The sequence below is a fragment of the Varroa destructor genome, unplaced genomic scaffold, assembly GCF_002443255.2.
Source record: "Varroa destructor unplaced genomic scaffold, Vdes_3.0 BEIS01000002.1, whole genome shotgun sequence".
NCBI lineage: Eukaryota > Metazoa > Arthropoda > Arachnida > Mesostigmata > Varroidae > Varroa > Varroa destructor.
The window spans coordinates 5505863-5527693 of record NW_019211455.1 but is presented as its reverse complement, the minus strand read 5'-3'; the positions used below and the strand labels follow the sequence as shown (position 1 = coordinate 5527693).

The 21831-nt window shown below is 43.1% G+C and overlaps 1 protein-coding gene across 3 annotated transcripts in view; it reads right to left on the bottom strand.

Annotated features, from left to right (window-relative positions):
• The window catches only part of LOC111243891 (tyrosine-protein kinase transmembrane receptor Ror2-like), a 256167-nt gene that overhangs the window by 86676 nt on the left and 147660 nt on the right, over positions 1-21831 (bottom strand). For all 3 annotated transcript variants that reach the window (XM_022790164.2, XM_086981214.1, XM_022790163.2), the window contains one exon: positions 21223-21397. In XM_022790164.2, coding sequence (XP_022645899.1) covers positions 21223-21397 — 175 coding nt within the window. The remainder of the gene's footprint in view (positions 1-21222; positions 21398-21831) is intronic.

The following is a 21831-nucleotide window of genomic DNA, read 5'->3' as shown; positions in this document are numbered from 1 at the left end:
ATATATATAAGTACCAATTTGCTAAGGGTGCTCTTTTGACCGAGCATCGAAATTAGATGTTAGATACGAAAGGCGCAAACATGTACCGATTGCAGAGAAATACTGAGAAGTTGAACAAGAAACGAAAAAACGAAGAGAAAAAAGAACAAAGGAACGAGCGGAGGCGGGAGCGGCAGTCCTTGCTAGCTCAGGCTGAACAAAAGCATTCGCACGCTTCAACTTTCTTGGTGCCCTTGCCAAAAGGCTGTTGCCTGCCGCCCACTCGTCTGTCTCGAACCGCTGTTCTTTCCTGACAATGTACCCTATTCAACGTACAATGAGTGGCCGTATTGGACTCTCGTATTCCAAATGCGTTTCTGCTTCTTTAGCCTTTAAAGACATATTCTCACATTTCAACATTCGCGCATCACAAGACACACAAAACTTATTCGTCTGTGCCATTTCCTCCAGCCCTTACCTTTCTCCACTTACGTCCTATGCGTTTTCGGTGCAGCTTTCAAGAATCGAACTGATAAGCGAGCATGAAAAATGAACGTCTGCCAACTAAAACAATCCATAGTGTGGATTCATGCCAGTGGCACTGCAAATGCAGGGAGGGCATCGTCATTTTGCCGCAGGCCCTTTGAAGACGGAGAGACCTGGGTCGTTCATGGTTGGTCGTCTATCTTCAGCTTTCCCCCAAAGCCCATAGCTAATAGCTGATCGATGCAACAGCCTCGTACCCTCACCCCAGAAGTGCTGCCTGCTTTTCTTGAGGCTCCCTTTTTTAGTCATAGAGATATTCGGCTAGTGCTCAAGCATTGCAACGTTACATATGTCAAGCGACTAACGCGTTACGCCTCATCGGGGCCGGGGAAATGGCTCTCGGTCTCTCAGAGATATCCACATGAGGGTCCAGCTCTCCAACACGAGCCCTCAAGCCTCCCGCAGGAACACTGATGGCACTTGCCTCAGCCAACACGAATGCACTAAGGCTACGTCAAATCGTGGCGGAACCGTCGGCGTTCAGGTCTCCATTTTATAAGGAGACACGTACGTTTGCGTAACAAAGCGCAAATAGCAGGTTCCGTGAAAATCGAGCACATTAAATACTTAGGTTAAAGTCAACTTGTTTTTGCCAGTACGTTGTGCTTCATCTGAGCAGGCGCGAATGGTAAGAAAGCATAAAGTTCTGCTTCGTTGCGTGTTCGTTGTGGTACCAAATTGGATACGTAACGATAAAATTCCTGATTTTTAAAAAGATAGCAGATAACGAAGGGGCATTTGGCCTGTCTACCGTAAATAGATATTACAGCAGAGCTACTCGAAAAGATATTACAAACTATAATCACAATGGGTTTTAGGAATACACCTTGTCTTAACCCAACCATGATTTGGAATGGCATTTTATGTTTGTTAGCATCGTTTGCAGACAAAGATACAAATACAGAGTGACCAGCTCATTGCGTCTATTGAAGATTCTTAAGTGAATTTGTTTTGTCGAACGCATTTATCACAAGTTTGAGTTTCTCATACGTATCAGTTCTGCAGACAACTTCAATAATCGCTATGAACGAACGAATGACCAAAGAGCCCTCGCTCCGGCCGCATGGCACATGAAGATAATCGTTAAATCCTAAGCCTCTTCAAAATATAGTGAGTTCGTAGCTAAGTCGCTAGCAAACATGTACATAGTCCTTCGGATCTCAGAAAACTCACGGTCTTCGACGACACCATTCGACTATCAGCTATAACACGTGCCGGCTCTCACGAGCGCTGATCATTCTTCTTTCATCAGTTGTGTACAAAGATTAGCCACCTCCATTTCTTGAGAGTTCTGTCCTGCGCATGAGGTGCTCGAGGTAAACGGCTGTCGCAACTACATAAATATGTATGTATAATAGAGAGAAAATGCGAAATGATGAGAAATGTGGCCAAACATAAATTCGTTCGAACTAGAAGACTTCACTAAGCCGTCCGGTAAACGGGAGGCGTTTATTGTCATATCGGGTTCTTGATGGGCTAGAAGGATGATTGTTTATTATTTGTACGAAAACCGAATTCGATAGCGGAATTTCTTATTAAAAGTTTTCTGTCACTTTAACCCAAAGCAATGATACATTCTCTGAATTTTAAAAAGTTCTTAGGAGATTCAGGCTATGATAGCTCAAATTTACTGATATGTAACAATATACACGTTCCTATAATTGGTCGTGGCATAAATGATATGCCAGTACCCCGAACGTCGGCACGTTCAAATGCCATCAGAGCTTATATGTGATCTGTCATACACTAGCGGACAATGTTTCATTTGTGCAACTGAGAGACCGTGCCTAGGTACAAACTAGCCTCTGAGGCTGTCCAATGACTCGCTCTATTGCAGACTCAAATTTCCGTATAAAAGGAACTGAAAATTACACCCTAACGCAAATTCGGGATAAAGTTGCTGCCGGTTGAGATCCTTTCCTCCCTTCCTACATCGTGTCCCGCGCCTCTTGTATCTCTTCGTGTCTTATGATTACAAGTAGTCGTGTTCAACGGCCATTGTGTGGGCCAGGGTGTGAATTACCTCGGTCGACCATAATGTGGGAAACGCGTCTCCTTTTCGGCCAAGCTACGCGAGAAGGCCAGCAGTCCGCATAGGGCAAGAGTATGCTATTACTAGCATATTCTTGCAAGCGGAAGGGGTGAACGGTAGTATACTCTGACTGGTATCGTGCTACCCTTCGTGGACTATATATTGCTACTCTATGACGTGAAACGCACTGGCGCCATGCGATTTACCTGTAGGGCCTCACGGTCAGCTAGTAACTGCGAGAGTTGCGTCGAAGAGCTCGGTCTGCCGGTTGGTCGATCATGTGTGCAACTTATTGAGCATTGCGAACGGCTGGGAAGCAGACGAGCCGAAGTTTCTTAAAAGCAAGGGGAACTTCTAAGTGAAATTGAGGCAATTTCCCTTAGATAAGGATGTTTAAAATATCAGCGCCAGTACAGAATTTGCGCTTCATTAATGCTGTTTGCTAGATATTTCATTATTAGAGCGTTTCTCAACACTTGTGACGTATTGCGGAAAAGCATAGAACAGACTCACTTAGAGCACGTTGGGATTCAACAGCAGGAGCCCCTATGGTTGAAAAATTCGTCAAGGACGGCAAAATATTCGCGGAACCACGGCGCAGTCGGCAACGGAAAATTAAAATCATCTTGATTTTATCTCCAACATCTTCGTTTGCTTGATCAGTTTCAGAAAAAAGAGGCTGCTAGCAGGCAAAGAAAAATCAACTATGTCATTGCCGTATTTTTGTACCTAGTTATAGCTCAGCTCTGCGTAAAGTGACGTGGGCGATACGACTCCATGAACCTTTGTCGTAGCGTTCTGATACGGCTTAAAATAAGGCGCGTGTGATCATCGGCGCCATTAGCCGGTTTTCTCGGGGTGCTTAACAAAACGAGATATACACGAGGCTTGAGTTAAGCGCAGATGTCTTACTGTAGATTGACAGAACATGACATGCAGCATTAAAAAGAAAAAGGACCAACTCCCTAGGGAAGCCTCAGGCAATATACACTGAAGCAGAGATAGGACAAGGCACAACAGCCTTGTGTGTGAGTGAGCCTCTAACTATGGTGCTCCTGCCTTTGCCCAAAGTGACTGCCGGTGACAGATTTGAATGAGAGATCAATTACTAGCTCAGGTATTGTCGATCCAGAGCCATTAGGTTATGAGAAGGCCCATACTCAGAGTTGTAGACTCGTCACATGCGAGTCTGACCCTCATAGTAAAATGCTATTGCTAGAGCTGGGTGGTTTCCTAGCTAAAGACGATTCCGTCAGGTTATAGTATGCGTTGTTACTAGATACCATAGAACTGCCAGTAGTACATAACAGAGGACGAATCCAGCTTGTAAGCCATTCCTATCACGAGCACATTTCATGTCTGCGGACTCAGTCATAGAAATTCAGAACTCCGAAGGTAGTTTTCCTTGTCTATCTCTCGTCTCGATGCAAACGAGAAGTGTATCAAAAGTGTCCAGCCAGCCATTGAGCCATCTGTGGCCATCCCCGCAGGCGCCAATTTGCATCGATGGCGTCACATTCCCATGTATATTTGCACGTAAACAAAATTTTTACCCTTATTTTTCGGCTATGCGATGTATAAAAAGCGGCTACAATGCCACACTTTGACGGGCAAGGAGTAGATAAAAAAAAAAAGTATAAAAATAATTCTCGATCCCTCCCATGGACCCTGTTCTCCTTTTCCGTCTTTTTCCTCTTCGTCGTGGAAAACAGAACAGCGTTTTTAGATAGAAGCTACTGAGTGCGGTAAGGGGTGAACATCGAAAGGAGTTTTTTTGAAGAAAACTCAAGATCTTGAGACGATGCTGGCGTCGACGCCGCCAATGTGTCGTCGCCGCTACCGCCGAAAAGGCCTCATTACAAGCACTTGCCCCGAGGAGATATCTACTAGTGATCAACCGGAGGTTTTTCCATGGAGAGTATGCTACTCTAACGGCATATATATCCTCAGTCTACTTAAAGTATCCAGTAGGCTCCGCGTTAGTGGCGCAACGTGCCATTTTGAAACTGTCATCGATTGATCGGAGACGTCGCCAAGCTACCTTAACTTTGAGTAGGTCGAACTAAAATCGAACCAACAAAAACCCAGAGTAGTCTTCGGCTAAAATCATAGTTTTCCTACTGTTCCTAATAGTGACGATGTTGATAATGGCGACAGTGTACAACTTCCAGTCTCTATTTTTCTCGATTGAGAATCGCATGACTAGCTATGGCTATAAAAATAGAGAAAGAAGAGAACTGCACGTAGGGAAAGTCGCCGAGCATGGCCATGACTAAGGGTATGACCGCGTGCCTGCCATCATGAGCGTCATCAACCCCGCCGCCTCCTCTTCATCCAAAAGTTGTGGAGAGGATGGATCCCTGCGAAGTTAATCATTTTAGCAGGCAAATGATTTGGACAGGTCCGCGGCAGCGGTACCGCTTCTGTTCAACGGACCGTTGCAGGACTGTCCATAGGACCTGGGGTCGCAGCATATTGGAACGAAACATCGCCATTCAGGACCAAAGCAAAAAATGGACAGTTATCGTTGTGATGATTTGATGGCAATGGCACGTTCCTCAGACTTCGGAGTATAAGTTAGAATCACACAGAGAGCGAAATAGTCGAGTAAAGTGAGAGAACGAGTGAGGGCGCCGACCGAACCAAACTCAGGATGAAGTTCGCAGACTTTATCAAAAAGCTCCCGTGTGCGGCGCACACATATCGGAAATGTGTTATAGGACTGCTTCCCCAACGACACATGACTAAAGCAAATCCCGGATTGCCAATTGTCGGGGGATGTTCGTCCTGACACGAAATACTCTAGCTCTAGTGTGCGTGGGTGATCAATAACTCATAATAGTCAAATAATAAGGGTCTTATAGCGATTATAGTACGCCGATGCTTCAAGCCGTTGTTTGCGAACGCAAGGAACTCGAAGCTCCAAGGCAGTACTTGAAGACATCGTTTATACAAATGTGTTTACATATCATAGGGTCACAAAGGGAAGGAATGGCCTTGGTTCCGCGGTTTTTAGTAACTGCTCAGCTATAAACAAAAATATTAAGCTTAACCGTAATGCACAGAACGGCCTATCTAAGCCATACGCATAATTGTCTCTCAAAGCCTTGTTTGTATGATATAATTTTGGTTTGTAATCTGTCTTTTTTATTGGCTACACATCCCGCTGTCTACAAGGTGATTAGTTTACGAAATCTTAGAAAATGAAATAGGCTAGGTCCGATCTTAGGTTTATTCAAAGCATTCAGGTATAATGGCTCTATGTATCGCATCATAGTATAGTTTGAGTTATATCCTGACGACTAGATAGAAAATGATACAGGGAATATATGTGTCTGAGAGCATAAGGCCCACAACGTGGACAGCAGTACATCTGGTTTCATTTGTTTCACAGCCGCTAGATAGATTATAATTACTTCTGTATTGCTTCTTGACAGCGGTTCTAGAATTAGGACTTTGCTATTAATTAAATATTTTAAAAAAATGGCTGAAGGCTAAGCCAGTTATCATTCTTCGACGTATAAGCAATTTGGGATCCGCCTTTAAACGCATCTAAAAACATGTTGTGATAGTGTGACCCGAAACAACGTACTTGAAAGTTCCAAAATGGAAACTTCTCGTGTTAAGATATACGTTTGGAGTTTTTTTTTTTCTCTAATAAAAATGATCATCAAGATATATTCCTTTACACCAAAACCTATGGGCACTTTTTTATTTATTGACGTGGATACATTGAAGACAGGGCATTAACGCTACTTTCAAAGTTTGTCATGTGTTTTGTATCATTTAATTTTTCAAACACAAAATATATCGATACATAATTTACGTTACCTGACTTCAGGTACATAGACTTGACCTTTTAGACGAAATTCAGTAACGCTAGCTCGACATTAGACAAAACGAAGGGACGCTGATTTGGATAGCATCTGCGAAGCTCGTATTAGTTGAATTAAGTTATCCATTGACACGTAGAGGTAGTTTCACGGATTTGAACCCGTCTGATCTTTCGTTGTTTTCTTAATGGCCAAGGTAGGAGTCCGGGAAAATCGTTGGCTCTTTCGTTGACGAACGCACCAAAGTCTTCATTAATACGAGTCAGATGCAAGGAGTCACGAGAAGCCCGCTTGGCTTAAGTCGTTAACTCGATACAATTTGACAACGCGATGACACGCTTAATAAACCCGGTATCGTCTCTGGGCTGAACAATTCTGCTTGCTGCAATACGAAATTGTAGGCGATTCTGTTTGAACTTTCAGCGCTGCCTTTACATTTTTACAGCGGCAAAGCACTTCTAATCCACTCACTTATTTAAATATCTTATATATATATTAGGTAGCCTACGCAGATGCTGTAATGGTGATGACGCGCCTGGAAAACTTAGGCTAAATTATAACAAGGAATTATTATGCGCTGATGAAGTTGCTCGATAGTTCGGATTGGGCATCGAATGTGACGAAGTTCTATAATTTAGACCGACCCAATGAGCAACATGGGACATTCTGTACCTCCAATTTAACGGTTTGACCCGATTTTGTAAATACTAAAATTGTGGTTTTTCAGTCAGTTTGCGAACTCCTTCACTGAGGTCGACTTATTATTGCTACTCTTATGTAGAAACATTTATTGACTCCTTCTATGGGTGTCTATGTTGTTTACTAATTGCTCGAAACTCACGCTGTTTCCTAATATTATCAGAAGTTCTTTCCCAAGGCACCTGGGTCCAAGACGGAGCCTGGTCTTGTGCCTCAAATTAGAGTACTACCTGCCTCCGGGTAATTCATTTGGCACCGATCTTCATGAAGTACACGCAGCTCGGTCCAAGAGAGCGGTTCGTTTAATCGAAATGCTTCTGCTCATCGATCAGCTTCGAGAAGACTAGAACTAGCATGAAAAACTCGTATGCGAGAGCTACAGCGCAAAGGGACAAATAGGAATCGTTGAGCTCTGTAAACTAGCCCGCAAAATACCCCAACAGTACAAAACCACTCTGATGAGGATGCAAACAAATACACACCTTCATAGATTAGCTACTATGGTATGATAGACGCACACATTTAACTGCATGTGTGTGTTTGTTTGTCTATGTGATGTTAATGCTTGAGCAAGTACACCTCGATCATCAAAGACCCCGGAATGCATGACTGTCGGATGGATCTTATCTAGTAAAAAAATATTCCTACAAATACAGCCCATTGTAAATTGCGAAATATCGTAAAAAGGATGTTTCTTTTTACCTTTTTTTTTTTTTTTTTTTTTTATATAGACACTGTACATATATTTCGTTAGCAGTACAGTTTCACAAATGCGAAAGAAGATGCATTCAAGGTTTATTATTGCATCTCCATGAGATATCAACTTAGCAATAGGAGATAGATGATTGCGGTACTAATTTCCTATCGTGCTCAACAAAGTAATTCATATAGCCATTGTAACAGGTACACACAGATTCACAATGTAAGGAGTGTAAAGGATATCTATCCAAATATGTCTTCAAGATACCCTAATTCGCATCCGCTCGCGCGGCAACTAACCATTTGCTTGTGCCGTTTATTGATAATGTCTTTGGGGATGGCGACCTATGTTCGAAGAAGGCTTAAATCGCAAGCGAGAATAGAGATTTGGCTAAAGATTCTCAGCTTGCTTATAACGCATAGGAGTAATATTCTGAATGGTTCAAGTAGCTCATCTAGACAGACACTAGGAGCAGTTTGTCGAGGCCTAGAACCATGCGGAGGTTTCGTGCCGTAAGAACAGGGAAATGAATGAAATTGTCGTTGGCGCAATTTCATACAGGAAGTGGTGGAGTGGCAATAAAACTAGCCTCAGAGGGTAAATCTGGCCGTGTAAGCAGACATATATGCATAGAATTTGATGGTTTCTGCAGACGATGAATATATTCATCATGGAGAGCTCTAGTGTTGCATTTTTAATTATGGACACTCGTGACGGAATATCGTAGACTAGTTGAATTTTTCTATCGACGCAAAAATCGTCGCTTAACGCTAGTCAGGCATGTATAGCATACAGGGTATAGAAAGTACCTGGGCCAGATTCACGAATGTTTCTTTGTAATATCACCGTGAGGGCGCGTACAAGTGTTTTTAATCATTATATCAGTATCAAATATTGCTCCCTATATAAACAAACAGGGCCCACTTATAGTAGGATTACAATCTAGGGCAGTAGTTGTTAAAGGGTGAAGGAAAACTAGCAGTCCATAAAAACAAAGAAAGCTTTATATGCGAATCCTCTGCGCTAACTTCTATTTTTCTCATTTTAATCGTGTTTTTTCTATTATTGGGCTTTCGTTGCGTTATCGCTTATCTTTGCTGTCATCGGTATCACGTGTCATTCATTAACGCTCTCCGCCGTTTATATTTTTACACAACGCAAGAACTAAATGTCCTTATATTTAGCCTGTGCTTTTGTTAGACTAGACGAAATAATAAGGACGCAGGCATGCTGCGCATCCTACGCATACTTCCTCTCGAACGACCACGCACTCGCGTCTTGCTGTACTTAAGCTTGTAGATCTAGTTTCTGTGTGCTGAAAACAACCTTGACCATAGTAGTACATTCTAGCTTCCGACTCCTTTATAGAAAATACTAATTAGTACACGTGTTAGCTATAAAAAAAGATTTACTCAAACCCGTTTTTCTATAGGGCCTTGTCTATTCTACCTGCCGCGTCGGTTGATGTGTTTGTCCTACTTAAGGTGGCAGCCCTTCAAAGCTGCACATACCTAACCCCGTATATGGTAAATACTTCTTGGGCCAATTCCGTCTCGCGTAATAGTGCGCACGACTAATGTGATTCGTATAATGTGAAAACGAGCCATTGTGGGTAGATGTCGGTAGGCTCTTTTTTCGTCCCGTTCCGACAGTCGTCTCATAACCCCAGGTTAGCTTCGCCCCAACTTCGGTTGCCTATATGCGCGCTGTTCGAGAATTGCTCGCCTTACTAGGATGGCTTCTTCCTATTCTTGTCCTTTTACCGAGCCTGCGACGCCCTTAGTCAATCAGGAATCAGATGCAGTTTCTCGGTTCTCCTTTCACGGAAAGTCCTTTGTTGATATCACTTGCTGGCTCCGCAGAGCTGTGTGCAGGCGATGCGTCACCATCTCGTCTTCTTCTGAAGCTGCACCTTTACAGACATAGTGTGTTCCTCGACATTGACCACCATAGCATCATTCATGGAATCATCGTTGCCGTCGCTCTCACCCGTATCTTACCGACCCCCATTACACCCCGCGCCTTTTGTATTCAACTGATTCGCAGCGCGAATGGGCTGCGCTTTTTAACCACCCCACCCCACTAACGGCGTTCCAAGCTACGATCTTCGGGACTAGAGGCTGACTGCAGTCAAACTGAAGAAAGCCAGTGGAAGAGCTCACAGCGGGGCGTCGAATGCACATACAATAGAATAGATGTCTTTGGATCGAACTAGTCAGTTGCAGGACGAAGAAGCCTTGAGGATGTTGGCGAATGAGCCCACGATAAAGCCATCTCGTCTAAACCTTAGCTCGCATGGCCTGGGAATAATGTGCCACTCATACATTCGGTGGACGCAAAGCAGGAAACACCGATGGCTGAAGGAGTCGTGCAGATCTGATCGAGTCCTCGCAGGAAGTGCCGCACCGGATGTTGCCGATCATAGCGAAGCAGCTATGGCGCGTAGAAGACAACGCGCTACCTCTTCTCTTAACTAGTATTCGGTCCCAAATACATACAACATTAAACACACTATTCTGTCCTAGACTCATTATCCGGCGCTAACCGGTAGAGCCGCAATAGAGATCTTTTGCAGGACTTAGCTGTACCACTGTGTGCATGTCCTTCTACCTAGAGCTGACGTTATGCATTATGTGTATGTATGTGTGTAATATGTAAGGTCGTCAGTGTAACAATATTGTTTGATGGTGTTATCTTCGTTGTTCTCAATGTTATTGGGCGTGGAGTACGTCAGCTGCATGCATTTATTGAAACAATAGCCCTTCCTCGATTTCTTCCAGTTTCTCTCCGTGAATTCGTTACTGTCGCTATCGTCTCTACTGTAGAGTAAATAGGAAATGACCCGATCTTACGATTACACATAGTCACTGAGCTGGGCATTTTCTTCGGCAAGATGAGGAAGTTTGGGGGAGTCCGTCGATTGAAGTCTGATATAATCAGGTCTGTAGTGCTGACAACCAGTGTAGCGCCAGCCCAAGAAATATGGTCGGAAAATAGTACACCAGTAGAGAACCCAACAGAGTGTCGTGTTCTTAGATATATTGGACTCGATCGTGATAATTGTTGGTTTATGTCGCGACCCCACAAGAAGTTTCTTTCTTCTGCCGCATGGGAACATACGACTTCTCTTTTCTGCCAGAATAATCGCTATATTTCTACTGATTTAATACTTGACAGCAGTATCGTCTTCTAAGAAAACGAAGATTTGGAGAGGCAATACTTGTGGATATTTGGATAGCAGTTGGCACAGCGAGGTCTGATTATGTGCACATGAGTGAGTCACTTGCCAGGCTTATGCGGCACGAGAAAGGAGACGAACAGCATTGTGGCATGACAACAACATTCAGCTACGAACAGATTGGCCACATAACCGTGGACAGCAGCGCCTACTTGTACCTAGACGACGCGAGAGGACGCTACGAGCAGCAAACTACGAGCAACTGTAATCTCTGCGCGACAAACGTAGTAACGATTCAACCCTTGAACTGAGAACTAACCCGGGTAAGCGAAAGAGAGGAAGAAAAATAGGGAAATATGGGGGAAGACGTTCTATGGCAGAAAAAGGGACGACACTAATAATGTTGAGGGACACTTATGTCTGAGAGCGGCGGCGGCTGCCTGCATGGCACAATGGTTGGGTATGTGAACATCAAGACGAAGAAACTAGCACGGTACATAACAAGTTTGACGAAGAGCTGCATTAAGCACACAAGTAAACACTGGTACGGATTAATTCAAATCAAACAGCACACGCGCAATGTACACATAAGTAAAGGGAATACCGCATCAGCTGCATCGGGATATACTTGTCTATCGTGAACATTATGGGACGTATATTAGTGATATGCCTGTTTATGGAATCAACATATATTAAACGATACAAGTTACGTAATCGTTGTAACTATGAGTACTGAAATATGGTAATAAAAGCTGTTGATAGCTAAGTCATTTTGTGTGATAATCATCGCGGCAGATAAGAGCAGTAAAGGAGATGGTAGGCCGAAGATTGTGTCTTACATGGAGACCCTATTTATGATGCGCTACCATACGAAACACGCAAGCGAAGCTGCTCGTGTTATTTGCTCCTTCGTGAACTTTAGGGGTAAAAACATCGTGCATGTGGAAAAACATGCGACATGCAATAAAATACTAGATGAGGTCCGCGAAAAAGCAGCGGGCAATCAAAAGGCGCAAATCTCGTCGCGGAAATTTTACCGCGTCCCTGTGTATAGTAACGGAACACCGATACCTTAGTAGATACACATACAGAAATCAAAGAAATACGAAAAATTGACTATTTCCATATAAAGTCCTCTTTTTGTGCGGAGAGATTTCGAGAGAGCAAAACGTTGGTTGGTCAGTATCGTCGTTCTAAATGGATTTCTCAAAACGGATGATGGTTCACATGCATTTCCAGTGCTGTCACCCACGCGTTAGAGATAGAGAGGAATCTACAACCGTATTATGACACGCCTGCACCGTTATACTACTCTGCGTGCGAACACAACTGACAACTCTACAAAAATTTCCACTCTGCGCAAGCACCCCTAGTATCAAAGACATTGATGTATTTGCATCGGCGGCATCCTACGATCGCGTATTCGGCAAAAATTTCATGCAGTATGAAATGACTATTACAGAGTTTATGTAGTAGGAAATAAGAACCTTCAGTTTTCCCGTAAAGATTCGTTTTTTTCACTCCTTTAACAGCATCTCCTTTCAATACCGGCGTTGTAACGACAACGAAAAGTGACGATCCCCAAAATCAGCATTTCAAGGAGTCGAGTCGTCTGCACGTTAAGCGGGTATTGCACCAGCATCTGCCCGGATTTAGCTACGATAAAGAGTTGAAACAGAAATGAGGGGATATCGGTGCGACTAGGAAAAAAGCAAAGTATTTTTCTGTGATATTTTGAAGTTTGTCGGGACAGCCAGAGTTTCGTTGGTTATGGCCGTTAGCGATCAAATTTAAAACTACCGTTTTTTTTTGTTACCATGCTTCTGAGTAGGACTAAAGGCCTGATCAGTAGTTCAACGAGGACCGGCAATGAACGACAGCGGCTCTGGGTTGCTCATGTGAGCGTGAGATCGCTTATGCATTGGATCTACCCCATATTACCCCATATTGGTATTTTTTTAGCGGCAGCACTACACAGTGTAAATAAAACAAACGGTCAAATGCTTCGTCATAAAGCACGTCCAGCGGTACCTCTACCCATTCCGTCAATGCGAACAAAAAGACGAAATAACGTTGCACTGAATAGCTTCATAGCAGTGAATCCGATTCTCTGATCACTCTTTTCTTAAACAGCTCAATTGGCTGATGTTCTCATGGAACCCGAGCATTGATAACACACATGTTGTATTATCCAAATCGCGCCCTTACTGTTTCTCGTAGCTTAACTATGCGGAACGAGGCCTATTCTAAGCTCTACTTGTAGAAGCTGTCACTATCACTGCTGTATATCCACTGCTGCTGTCTTAGCAGCAGTCTCAGATCTATATGAGCAGGACAAACTCTACTATTTATTGAGACCGTTTCTTCTAGAGCCATGCGTCTTTTGAAAGCCATTAATCTCGTCGGACTCCCCTAGATCGTCGTCATCATCTTCAGAGAGCATCATCATAAACGACATTAGCATGAATTGTACTATTTTGTCCTCGACAAACACCACGCCGATGAATAGCCGTCTCTTCAGTCATGTTTCGAAGTCAGCGGGGGCAGCATTGAGGGGTGCGCGATCGCGGACCATTTAGCTCCCTAGTAAGCAGTCAGTTGATCTCTTTACTCAATGCGTAAGCGAAACGCACATAGCGCAACACACATATCTAGCTTACTTGTTCTATCTTTCTCTATACATTGTCCCTATACATCTATATATATGAATGTGTATCTTGCTTCTTTGTATGGCAATGTGTTTCATATGGGAAGAGACAAGCCAGATATGGGCGATACACGAGCGGTCTAGCTAAGCGAAACGGGACCAGCGTTAAGGCCAGGAGGGCAGGACCTGCTTAGTCATATCCTTGTCCTAATGGGTCGGTTGGGGCAATCAGGGAATTCAGGACGAGCTACCGCAGCCTCTGCCACTATTTTGCTCTAGAATATCCCTCTCGCGTACGCTTTATACCCCTGCCAGCCCCAGGAGTTCCCACACCCGACACAAAAATTCGTCTGCTTCTCGTCCAACTTGTGCTATCGCGTTCGCGTTATAGCACAGAGCCGACGCAGACTAAGTGATACACAATGTCACAATTGTAGGGGGTCGTATACTTCGCACTTACTACTGGTCTCTAAAGATGGCTTTGTATAGAAACCTGTCTCTGTCCGCGTAACATGCCATATATGTTAACCTAAACACGCTTCGGAAAAACACAATACAATAACTTTTATTTTTTGGTGGTACGTATTGAATTACACGTTTATTAAAAGAATACACAACTACAATGTATACAAAAACATACAACATAAGGAGAAGTTGTTTGCATAGTTATTATCACAGTTTTTCCCGCATTATGTTACACATACACCCTTCGCTAAATTCATAGAAGCGCCTGTCTGTACATAATTTGTGATGAAAGCCGCTGGCCGCGGAACGGGTGACTACGTGCTGGTTTGCCCGCTGTAGCTCCTTCCAATCATTGTCTTTCATCGCATCCGTGCCAGAAATTTTATCGGCTGTTTTGACAAGCCTTTGCTTCCATTTGTTGAGACGCTTGGAGAAGGTTTCGATTGTTGGGAGTCCGAAACTAGATTTTAGATCTTCAATGATAGAGGGAAAAAAGTAAGAGAGTTATTTCCTTGCCAAATGACGGAGGCCTGGAGTAACGGCGCCACTTAGGGGTCGAATAAGCAGAGCGCTGCCATGAGGGAAACTCTACTTGGGATTGTGATCGCACAAGATGCGGTTAATGTTTTTGTGATGTGTGAGGTGAGAGAGATGAGCAGCCCGAGATACAAGACATATATCTGAAGAAGAGACAGTGTATTGCCAGCCGCGTTCTTGCCTCCCCTCCTAACTATTACGATCTTCGGCTTATCCAGGTTGACTATTAATCCCAGTTCCTTTATTGCCGTGTAAAACCCAGCCACAGCCCGCTGCCCTTGCGATCTACTAGGGACGCAGATTACGAAGTCATCGACATAGAGGATAATTTCGACCAAGTTCTTTCGGGTCCTTATTCTGTCAGGAAGACCTTTAGGTAAGACAGAGAACAGAAAGTGCTTAGTGAACGAATATCCTGATCAGTGATCATGTTATTCGTTTGGGGGGGGGGGGGGGGCAGCTTTACCATCCCGTCATGAACGCATATATTGTTCTCCTGTAAGAACGCAGCTAACAGGAAGGACATATTCCATGGTGCGCCCACATATGCCATAATGCAGATGGGTGCAGAGTCGAATGCGGTTTAAAGTCAGCAAATACTGTGTATCGGGCGCCCGCTAAATTGTTGTGTACTTCTCTAATGTCGCGAATCAGAACACTGCACGTTGTTTCTGTCGAGCGCTTTTTCCGAAATCCATGTCGTTCCTTGAGTAGAGCTTCCCTGCTTCCTAGGAAGACAAATAGACTCTTGGTGAAAATAAGAACGAATACTTTGTAGTATAGGCTCTTTGAGATCTCACATTATGATATTCATCTTTGCCTTTGGGAATCACCAATAGAGAAGAGTCTTTACAGTGAGCCGGCAGCGTACCAGCACGCAGGGACGCATTAAACAATGCAGTCCAGCAACGGACCAGAACGAGAGTATTCTTGAGGCGTCCATTGTGGACGCCGTCTGGACCCGCTGCTTTGTTGTCCTGCAAGTTCTGGAGGGCCTGCAGGATTTCTAGTATGGTGAACTCTCGTTTGAGCAGACTGCGCTTTATCTTAAATTTCTTATTACCGACTACAAAAAATAGTGGCACCACTTAATAGATCGTATCATTCATCGACAACATACTGGCGAGAATACAATAGTTTCGAGGAGACCAGTCACTATCACATTAGATAATTCGAAAAGGCTTATTGATAACCACAAAAAAAAAACAGATGATTCTAAATAAGCAACAACATTTCACAGGTCGTTTGTGTTCGTAATCTCGTAACAAGAAAGTTAGAAATAAGTTACTTGCAGTGTACAACCAAAAGTCGCGAACGGCACTAGCCTAAATGGTAAATCTATCTTCGCATGTATCATTAGGGTAAAACAGAGGAATTCTTATATATAAGTTCTGTGAGTTGCTTCCCACAACAGTCTATTACACGTTTGTGCATTATTATGCCTCAAAGGCGAGTGTGAGGAGAAGCTGGTTAGGAACTGATTACGGCTTCGCGTATGATCATGAGCTGAATCTCCAAGGAATGTTGAGGCAAGTGGATGAGAAGTAGCTTCTATGAGTAACTAACAGGCACGGAAGGCTTTGGATGTAAACCAGGCCTGCCCGTGCGGACCTAGCTACGTAGAAAACATGACACAATATTCTTTCAGATATCCTGAGCGAATAGGGCAAAGTGAGATGTTGCGACATGTGATTTCCTGAAACGTTAGATTGGGAACTATCAGGCCGTTTAAAATGGCGAGGATAAACAGTCAGCTATAGGGGCAATGAAGTTTAGATTATTTTTACCGATTTCGAAGAGTAGCTTGACTATTTTTTAAATCTATAAATAGTTGGACGAAAGCAACGCGTGTTTATATCGGAATGTATTTAATTATACATCTTAGACATAGCCTCAAGACGGTTTCCAACCATAACAATCTCGAATAGACGAAATAATAACGCTTATTCAGTGAAACAGCACCCATTGGCGTATCTTAGTCTGAATGTACCTAGAGGCGTAAGAGGCATCCGACTCACTCCGAGCTCCAAACCACTAGGGAATAGCTCATAACGGATATGGGATTCTCAGATTACCACTGTAGTCAACAATTATGTCTCTGGCAGTAAATCGTGTCTGAGACGACCCTTCTCAAATGTTGCGGCTGATGCGGTTCCAGGGTTATGAACGTTTTAACGGGAAGTACCATGAAAATTGCCCTGCTAGGTGTAATAGCCTAATGCACAAACACTGGTAATATACTTCATACATATCTGTTCACGTTGTCAGATATATACCCTGATCGTCCTGCAATTGTTTCTATGGAAGCACCATAGAGGGAATTTAGTATGCAGGAAACAACCAGCTTTTGCAAAAACTGTACAGCGGATTAGAAATAAAAGTGGTTAATTAAATGGTAACAACTGCAATTATAAGTAACATAATAGTATTTTTTTAATTTTCCTATATATTTATGTGTGTATATACAGATCATTAGATAACACGTCAAGAGCATCCGATCGGATATAACGGATAATTTAAGGAAATTTTCCATATGCTAAAAGCGTTATCCCTGACGATTATATTCATCCATCATAGCTACTGTTCATCACGATTATGGCTAAGCTTCGGATCCTAAACCGCCAAATAGTTCATCTGAAGCAATTCCTTTCTCTATTCGCAAAAAGCTCCGTGTAGTAAGCATGCATCAAGCGATACTGGTAGGTATAAATACGAAAAAATCAACATTTGAATTGAAGATAAATATAATGAAATCAATTAAGCTGACAACCGGCCAAAGTACCCAAAAATGAAAGGGCTCAAAATAACCAAAAAGTTCAAAAAGGCTAAAAATGTTTAAATGACTACGTATTAAAGTTTATCTGGACGACTTAATTGACAGCTGATATTTCTTTTCCGTGTCAAAAATCTATGTGTACCGACAATGACTTTTTATGCAATTTTAATAAATTTCTAAACCCGATTGTAGATATTCCGGTTTTGTCCCATCTCACTGGGGGGGGGGGGGGGTCGTTCAGTGCGGTAGTAACTTATGTAAACTCGAATACCAAATAGGACGCATTGTTGTCCGTCATGATGAATTAAGACAACTGTCTCTCGTTCATAGTCAAGTATAGCGGATGAACGCATGCCCGTTGCGCCAAAATAGGTGTTATATATATGCATATATGTTAATAGTGTTATTGAAATCTATACATAACTTGTACCTTGTATATCTAAAATTGGTACAACGGAGTGTGAAGTTTTGTATGCATCTGTGTTTCAACAATGGGCTGGCGCTTGTAAAGTAGTATTAAAGAAACTGCCTCGAATAAACCAGTCTGCGAAACGGCTTGTTGAGACTCACTGAAAAACATCAGATGTCTACCTTTTATTTTGTTGGGGCATAGATATTTTCCAGATTGCATGTATTAACAATTCAACCACAATCGATCCTTCTATCTTTTGGTTATGATAATAGGGAAGCAACAGAACCTACTGAGCGGCCTATTCGGCGGCAAACATTTTCCAGCCTTGCACCACCCCAGCTCCGTACCCTCGGAGACCCGTATTTTGAAGTTTGAGTCGTTTTGCGCTCATGACATGTAGAAATATGAGATTCGCAATCCCAGAATACGAGCGGAGTATACCGAGAGCAAGAGCAGAAGACCGCCAGTGCAATCTTTTCCACCTTCGCAGAATTGGATTGTACAACACACGGCAACACAAGCTTTCTCGATGTAAGAACCATAGGTTTCTTTTCATGTAATCTACTTCGCCATTCACTAAATGTAAATTTCATTGTTCCGCTACACGATACATTTGTCAGAACTATTTGACTTTTTAACGCCGAAAACAGACTGCTAGGGCGTTGTTCAGGCTCTGAAGAAAGCGGGACGTGTAGAACGGTCGCGAGAAAGGTTTCATGTAGTGATGGTGGACTGGTCGATGCGGTGCTATACGGCCAGACGAGAAAAACTGAAGTTGATTTTGAAAGGAACAAATTTGGAACGAGGCGGAGACCATCCGAAACAGAAGCCATACTGTCATATCGTCATCAAGTGCAAAAAGATGCGCACGCGCAATCATTTACATTTTTAATAAAAGATAACATCTAAATGATTTAGATCTGATTTACCACCATTGTCACTACGATTGTTCGCATGTTTATCTATAGGCTATTTTGTGGAACCGTAAAAAGCCAATCGTCTTTACGGCTTGGCTAAGCAAATGTGCTTCCTATACGTTCTCATACAAGCGTACATCGGTCATCATATTGCGACTAATCTTTGTTCAAGAATGACAACACATTATCTTGGCACATTAACATCTTTACATATGTACATAGGTCGAACAGTGCAGTCGCCTATCGAAAAATACGACAATAACAAAAACAATGAATAAAGGTTGTCTGCCTTCACAGAGTAGCGCTCGTAACATCAGGCTAAATTACTTCAGCTCGCTAAAGCAGGCTGTTCAAGCAAGGGCAAGGTTCCGCGCGGACCAATTATTGAAGTAAACGCATAAGGACAAAGGTGCTCGAGGGAAGAGCAAGTTCCTAAAAGTGTGAGCCGTTCCAGTATATTCCATACTCATACCGGAGTTCCCTAAACAACTATTACCTAGTTTTGAGCAATTATTGTGCTTTGTTTCTATTGCTAAACATAATTGTGTAAGTCTTCTCTCTATAGGTAGGAAGACGTATGCAAATTTACAATCACAGCAACATCTACGGCTTCACAGTGTGACGCTGTTATGTACTCGTTGTTCTCGACGCGAAACAATGTGGCTGTGTAAGATATCTTCCTGACCACCTTAATAGGGTTGTAGCATATCGTCTGTTCGCCGGCATCCCAAAACGTCATCTCCATAAAGTCCGCTATAAATCATTGTATCAGACAGAGTAGTAGTTCCAGGATTAGCATAGAACAATCTAATGATCAACGTCACATGACGACGCAGCTGCGACAGTAAGGTGACGGCGAGTGCAACGATACTTACGTAAGCAAACAGACATCGACCGAGCCTCAATTTCATCCTATTGCGTGGCTGCTAAGCCATCGTAATGAACCTCATCGTCTCCTTGTTCATGTCATTCCTGCGATCCGGTGGTAATCCAGTCCAGTAGCAAAGTTTTAGGTGTGCAATTGTCGGACGCGAATGAGAGGCCGAACTGCGACCACTGCTACAGAGAGATTATTAGGACTCAGCTGGCGTTGTTTCACTTCCTCTAATCGCTCTGTTTATCCAAAAACACCGTGTTAAACCTTTGAGCCCCCCAGCCACTTTACTACTGTCCTATAGGCGACGCCATAGTTCCGTTTTATCGTTGCCAAAGGCCATAACATAGAAGATTCACTTCTGCGACACTCCGCCATCCACGGTTTCAATGTAACCCTCCTTCCGTGCGTTGCCTATTTCGAAAAGTCATGCTACTACTCCCGTTATAGAAGTCCGTGCAGCTGCGTATATGGTTCTACGAATGGCGCGAGTGCGAACGTACTCGGATGAGGAACGCGTGTCATAGGCCTGAATGATGTATTGGCTGAATTTCACCCGTGTAACCACATAGTGTAATCAGCATTAATATCACCTTCCTTACACGCAAAACTGGATGCCTTTACCACTTCTAGTTCATAGACCAAATTTGGTAAGGGGGCATTGATGGGGCGACAGTCTCCACCGTTTGCCTCCGATCGAATTCACCCTAGATCCGTTGTCCCTGCTCGCTTCAACCACCATTAACACTGACAGCACTGCCCGGCAAGCGGACGTGGCACAAATCTAAATGAATGAAAATATGTCCACAACTACCGTTGGTACTACCACGGCGGCCAATTCCCTACTGGTTGTGACCTCCTACTTAGTTGACAGCCTGACGGACGCCTCGTCAGCCCCCACTTATTCCACTACCTCTATATCCGTATTTTTGAACGATACTGAGGATCAACTTGATGGTGAAGGCTGTGCGATCACAACTGATATTGCGGATTGATAAAAGGACATTGGAATCACCTCATATGCAAATTCTTTCATGACAAAAAGTTTCCTCAGACTGCAAACTAACTACTACTGCGTCTTTACCGTTGATTGAAGGGTCTGAGGAAAACCATTCACTGTTCGCGCAATGTTTGTAGGTTTACCTAGACATTTATCCTAAATCTGTGGAGATAAGACTTATGGGCCGTTAACAGCTCTAGGTAAAGAATGCTATTTTGGAAACGCTTTTGCCTAAAATGGCTTTTATTGATTGACGGATATTGTACTACTGCGACAAACAAAAGATGCGTATTTGCAATTCATACGGTAATCTCATCTAGAAAATGATTTACTCTACTAGTAAAATAAAGTTGAGACATAATAATAAAAAAAAAAGCGTAACAATCATCTAGCAAGAACATAACATCTCTCATTTTTGCACTTATAAAATAAAGAGGGTAATCTTATTGTGTTATTAAAGCAAGGGTCTCTTGCTTCATAGACAGAAGCTATGTTGTTTTATCGGCCACGACATAAACCTGCTAGAATACATATACCGTGAACCTAAGGTGGTTGTAGGTGAGTATAAGTTTATCCTAATCGTCTATGTTGTAGATATCTAAAACGTAGAATTGGGACGCCACTTACCTGTGGTGGTAGTCGGTCTCGTAGTAGCGGGCACGAAGATGTGATAAATTTTACGTTGCGAAACTAACGTATGGTTGGGTCCGATTCGATTTGACGCTTCGCAGGCGTACTGCGCATCTTGGGTAGCGTTTATGGAGAGATATGAGTGCGAAAGCGATGGCTTGATATTCTTCAGCTGCAACAGAATTTGCAACAAAGGCCGTAAGTGACAGCGCCAATTTTACTCACAAAGGCGATAACGCTAACGACAGGACACAACAAAAGCTGCTTCACTGTAGCCCAGCCGTTCACAGTGGGTCTCACACTAACTCACTGGTATACGTCTTCACTTTGTTTAAAAGTACAGAATGTAAGAAAGTGCACCCTGTATATTACGCGTTTATTTAAGTATCGCACGATTGCCACGAACGACCAGAGTTTGTTGAACGTGATATATTATTTTGTTCAGTATAAACTTTGACGAACGGGCTTGCGGAGACAGTTATCAGATCCACCACAAAGTTTTGGAACACCACAGTTATTGTCTAGCTCATTTGATCCGGATCGCTTTCTTGCAAAACAATTGGCAGTACATCGGAGCTGTTCAACTGACATCAGCAACAAAAAGTT